The sequence below is a fragment of the Typopeltis vanoorti genome, chromosome 8 (genome assembly GCF_054136105.1).
Source record: "Typopeltis vanoorti isolate ZY-2024b chromosome 8, IOZ_Tvanoo_1.0, whole genome shotgun sequence".
NCBI classification, from domain to species: Eukaryota; Metazoa; Arthropoda; class Arachnida; order Uropygi; family Thelyphonidae; genus Typopeltis; species Typopeltis vanoorti.
In genome coordinates this window covers 68,858,430-68,864,429 of record NC_143556.1, presented here as the reverse complement: position 1 = coordinate 68,864,429, position 6,000 = coordinate 68,858,430, and the positions used below count along the sequence as shown (strand labels likewise).

Sequence of the window (6,000 nt, the reverse complement as noted above, 5' to 3'; positions counted from 1 at the left end):
TTAATAGATGACATCGACCCAAATGGCAGGGAAAGTTCTGCCGAAGATTCTGATTGTGATGAATCCATTAAAGAATTCAGTTTAAAGAAATTAGCAGAAGGATTGGACTTGGCAAGAAAGTTATTTTACAGATAATGATCTCTCACTGGAGCACTCCAGAAAATTCACAAGACAATTGGATATTTGTTTAGCTCCATATTATGAACTTAATAAAAAATTGCAGCATAGTGGTAAGCAAGGTCTTATTACTGACCTCTTGATAACTAAACCAGCCAAAGTATGCAATGAGAATTATACAAATGATATCTAAGAGATTTCAAGTGACGACGATGTCCGGCAACTCATAAATAAAGAACATCTACAAAATGTTAGTTTTGAAGAGAGTGATGACGATTAAAATATGCACTTTATTTTATTTTTGCCTAAAACATTAATGTATTATGTGCAATGAAGTTTATGTACAATTTATAGTTTATATGTTTTCTTAACTTACATGAATTACCTGAATTAAATAAAAAATTTTTTTTGTTGGATATGTCATTGTTTATATAATCTTAAAAAAAAAAACGATTTTGGAACCTAACCCTACTTTTTCTATGTGATCTGAGTCTTGCATAACATGATTTATATAACATGGCATTTTTGTGGAACCTAACATCCGCATTATATGAGGGTTACCCGTATTTATATAAAAAACTTCACTTTCATAGTGGAAATTCATTTGCTTTTACTAGTTTAATAAGAATGCAGGATTTTAACCGTTAAATTACAGCTGATATTACTTTATTCATACATTATTAACATCTGACCTCCATGGAGTCGGAGACTAATCATGGGAGGTACATACTATTGCACACAATGCTCATCCAACCATGCTTTAAACTGATTAAATGTGTCTATATCCACAACACACTCAGGCAATGCATTTCACTCACCAACCACTCTCCATGCAAAGAACCTACTCCTCACTTCTCTGCTCACATCCTCCTTATACAGTTTCCAGCGATGGTGTGTATATATATATATATATATATATATATATACGAATACATACTTTAGATTACTTGTATGTATATTTTTGCACTTCCTGCTTTTAAAATTCAGTATTTCCATGTTGCAGGAATATATATAAATAATAATAATAATCAATTCTACAACTAAGCAGTTAAAAGGTAAAAATGCTCAACAAACAATGCATAAATAATTTTAAAATCTTTTCATTTTGACTTTTACTACAGTGTTAAAAAAGAAGTAATTGTATATAGTATTAGTTTCTCAATTAGCATATTAATTTTTATATTGAGGGAAACAAAGATTATAAAATGAATCTTTTTGAAAGGATTCCAAAGATTCCCATTTCACAAAAGTATTCTTCAGTGTCTCTTTTGTTGCTTCACTACCATAAAAATGAGGATCCTGGAAAGGAAAACATGGTTTGAAAATTATGTATAGACATTACATATTAGCCCAATCATGAGAAAATGGTTATCACAAGACTACTAAACTTGTGTAGCCATGTGGCAACTTTCTTAATATTAGACAAACAGAACAAAAGACCATTATATGTTTGATTCCATGAATAACTAGTAGAACTTTTTTAGCCACTTCTTGGATTAGTCAATCTTTAGTGCAAGTAACCCCCCCCCCCCCCGTTTCCCAGAAACTCAGGTTGTGAACTCTATAATTCAGTTCCATGGTCAAAAATCGATCATAGAACTCATACTATTTCAATAATATCAGTTATTTTAGAAACATGATGGCAACAGCCATCTGTTTATTTTCAATACCCAAGAGTCCACAAATTGTCGGTAAAAATTAACTCTATTACTGATGGTGACCGAGGACAGAGATTGGCCTACTAATTTACAAAACTTAAGGTTTTAACCTTAGAATTCTACCAACTCCCTCTGGGAAATGAAATGGAGTTAAGAGTATTTTTTTATTTATGTTGTTCCTCTCTACAAATAAACCACATATCTGTATAAGTCAAAACTGTAATATCACACAGTTGGGGTGACGGCCAATACAGAGATTGTTAAAGAACACAGCAATACATAGTATAGTGAATTATACGGTGTTTCGACATTATGTCGTTAGAGGGTGCAGAGATCAAAGTAATGTTGAATTTTTTATTAATTTGCATATCATCCAATTAACTTCTTATTTGCAGTTTGATAGTTAGCGCCATATAGCTACAGACAAATTTACGTAGCGATATAAGCATTTCCCAGTGAGTATACATAAAATAGAGCACCAGCTCTGACTGGATGAATTTTGAAGAAATATCATATTTGGAATCTTTAGAAGAACTGGATGATCCATTAGAATGTTGGTTTCAACTTGAAACTTGTAGCTATCCAATTTAATGGTGGACAACTAAAAATGCAAAACTGCACGAATATCAATATATTTATTGAACAATTGAAGTTGCAGTCATTGTAGATAGAATGAAAAAGATGAAAGAGAAGTTAATGTAGTAGGTATGAAACTGGACAGTAAATGGATGCTAACCAGCAGCTACTTATATTTTACAGGCATAAAAGAAACTATGGTGGCTAGTTCAGTTGAACACTGTCCATGACACCTATAAAACAGGATTATGTCAGAAACAGAATGTCTATGAAAAAGTAATGAGGGTAGAAAGAAAGTGAGAGAGAGAAAGGAATGGAGGGAGGGGAATATCAGTTAATTGGACTGCTTTCTTCTGGATAATTTCTAAAGAAAAGATTTCTAAATTTTAGTGCATCATTCCAAATATAAGAACAGTATATGTTTCAATGTTGGGCAGATATGGGATTTATACAACATTAGCAGTTCTACAAATGAAAAGTGCAGGCCTGAACAGAAAAGGTCACCAAGTTTTATGGAAGCTCAAGAAGCTATGTATTAGTCGTGTTTGTCTTAAAGGCAAAGGTGTAAGTCAGCCCAAGAATAGAAATATAATCTGGTTGGGGGGGGGGGGGGGAGACTACAACTAAAGATGCAGTCCTCTGGTTAGAACCTGTTCCCTGTTAGGGTTCCTCTGAAAATGTTGAATAGGGAGTTGTGGACCACGTAGGTCTAGTGCTTATAAGTGTCACTGTTTCTGAGGAGATATAAATACATACAGAAATTTGACTCTCTTTCTCCAGGTTGGGAGGGGTGGAAAAGTCTCAAACTGGACAGACTGAGGCAATAAATCCAGGAGGATAAGGTTCAAATTGGGCTATACAGCCATAGGAGGAAGAAGAACATGTCTCAGCTTTATTGGAGGTTGAAGAGAGGGACATGACGTGATTATGTGCCAGGATAAGTTAAGAAGAGAGGTAGAAAAAGCAACAGGACGGCTAAAACACAACATGAGTCCTGGTAACGATAACATTACTGGAGAAATTATTAAATATGGTGGTGAAAGTATGGTTACAGAAATGCACCAACTATGCAATATGGTATGGAAAGAAGGGAAAATGCCAGAGGAGTGGGTGAAATCAATATTAGTAACATTATACAAGAAAGGAAATAAACTAGAATGCAAAAATTATAGAACAATTGCCTTGCTAAGTCACCTTGGTAAAGTGATGATGATCATATTGACAGAAAGATTGAGAACACAATTGGAAGCATACCTTGCAGACGAGCAAGCAGGATTTAGGAAGGATAGAACTACAATTCAACAGATTTTGACAATGAGGCTAATAGCAGAGAAAGCTAGGAGAAAAAACAAAAACATATATACTTGCTTTGTTGACTTTCAGAAAGCATTTGACAGTATTGACCAGAAAGTGACATTAGCAGTTCTGGAATCCTATGGAATTGATAAAAAACTAATAGCTATATTAAAAGATGTTTACCAGAATGCAGTTGCAGCAGTTAGAATAGGTGATGATTTGGGGAAATGGTTTAAAACAAGCAGAGGTACTAGACAGGGAGACCCAATATCACCAAGCATTTTCATTGCACATTTAGAAAGAGCAATGGATAAAATGAAAGAAGATGCCAAAGGAATATCTGTACATGGAATGAGAATTAACAATCTGAGATTTGCAGATGACATTGTTATTATTGAAGAAGACGAAAGAGAACAACTACAAAAAACACTGAAACTGTTAAATGAGGAAGGGAAGAGATTTAGACTTGTTATGAACTTTGAAAAAACAAAGACAATGGTATTTGGTGAGAAGAACATGAAACAAAAGATACAAGTGGATGGAACTGATATAGAAAATGTAGAATAATTCACATATTTGGGAAGTAAACTGACATGTGACGTGGACTGTAAAAAAGAAATAAAGATCAGGATTGCAAAGGGAAGAACAAATCTGAAGGCCATGGATAACATCTGGAAAAGTCAAGTGATCAGTCTGCAAACAAAACTAAGAGTATTGGAAACATGCATCTTCAGCGGTGTACTGTACGGATCTGAAACGTGGGTAATAAATAAGGAATCAAGAAAAAGAATTTTGTCATTTGAAAGAACTTGTTACAGGAAGATTCTAAGAATAGGATGGGTACAGAAAATCACCAATGAAGAGCTCAGAAGATACAACCAAAACAGAATCTAATGCAGAAGATTATAAAATGGAAGCTGCAATTATTTGGACACATCTGTAGAATGAGTGAGGACTGGAAGATAAAGACATTTATGTTTGGTATTTTGGATGGTTTAAACAGAAGAGGTAGACCATACAGAGAATGGATAGACAATATAAAAGACTGGTGTGGAATGGGTGTACAAAAACTGCGACACTGTGCACTGGACAAAGATAGGTGGAAGAAGATAGTGAAACAGGCATCAGACATCAACGGGCAGTGAGCCCATGATTCGTGATGATGATGATGATGATGATAAGCTAGATGTGAAAATCATAAAAACTGAACTTGACTAGTGATCAGAATATTATAAAAAGTAATAAGGGGTGAGTGAAGTAAATTCTTTCTTCTGAGAAATACAATGGGGTTGTTTTTATATATATATACACAGGAATACTGCAATAATCGGGATAAATAATGCGTGTAAAATGGGTGATCAATGCCAAGGATTTTTCAAATCTATTAATTAAATTTTATATATCAAGTAAAAAAAGAAATGCGTTAAACGTGTTTAAGTAAAAAATGAAGATTCATTAAGAAAAACAAGATTATTCTTTAATCTTTATTTATATATAAGAAGTACATACAATTATTCTTTCTTGGATAAAAATTGGTGTGGAATTGTCTGGTGGAATTTTTTCTTTCTTTTTTCTTTGTATAAAACTCGGTAGCAACGGATGGAATTTTCAATTTCCTGACGAACTTTCAGTGATCACTCGAGATTAGGATCGATGTTCAAGATTTTTTTCTTTAAAATTTTCAGCAATTCTAAACATTTCGTCCATTTCTTTGAGGGTAAATTCCTTCGTGCCAAGTCAATTTGTTCGTCATTATCATCGATTTGAGCATCGTAAGCACGTTCTCTCTCGAAGTTAATTAGGTCTTCATCATCCAGCTCCTTATCATGTGACTAAAGCAGGTCCTGAACATCACCTTTTTCAATTTCTTTTAGTCCTAGATCGAAGCCAAGCCCAGTTATTTCATTGATAACACGGGTTACTTCATTTTCAAATCCTTTAAAATCATTTGCACAATGAGGAATAATCTTTTGCCACGCCGCTCTCAGGTTGCTCGACGTTACTTCACTCCATGCTTCCTTGATATTCTCAATGCGATTTTTGATATTGAATGCCTTCCAGAATTCTGGCAAAGTCATAGCTTCATCTCCTATAGTCTTTTCTATTGCTTGTGAAAAAGTTTTTCATAGGTAATATGCCTTAAAGGATGCGATTACACCTTGATCCATTGGCTGGATGATTTGTTTTAGTGGGCATTTTTTCCCATAATAAGCCTGTTTCGTCAGCATTAAATATCTGATCATCGGTATAATTTCCTTCTTCAATGATCTGTTGCAATTCACCAGGAAAATTAGCTGCTGCTTTTTCATCGGCACTTGCAATTTCACCTTGTACACGAACACTATGAATGCTC

The 6,000-nt window shown here is 34.2% G+C and overlaps 1 protein-coding gene across 3 annotated transcripts in view; it reads right to left on the bottom strand.

The window, feature by feature from the left end:
• Positions 1-1,207: 1,207 nt before the first annotated feature.
• LOC150104074 (ufm1-specific protease 1-like) overlaps positions 1,208-6,000 on the bottom strand; it is a 131,405-nt gene continuing 126,612 nt past the window's right edge. For all 3 annotated transcript variants that reach the window (XM_090397274.1, XM_090397275.1, XM_090397277.1), the window contains one exon: positions 1,208-1,416. In XM_090397274.1, coding sequence (XP_090253400.1) covers positions 1,288-1,416 — 129 coding nt within the window. In that variant the 3' untranslated portion in view covers positions 1,208-1,287. The remainder of the gene's footprint in view (positions 1,417-6,000) is intronic.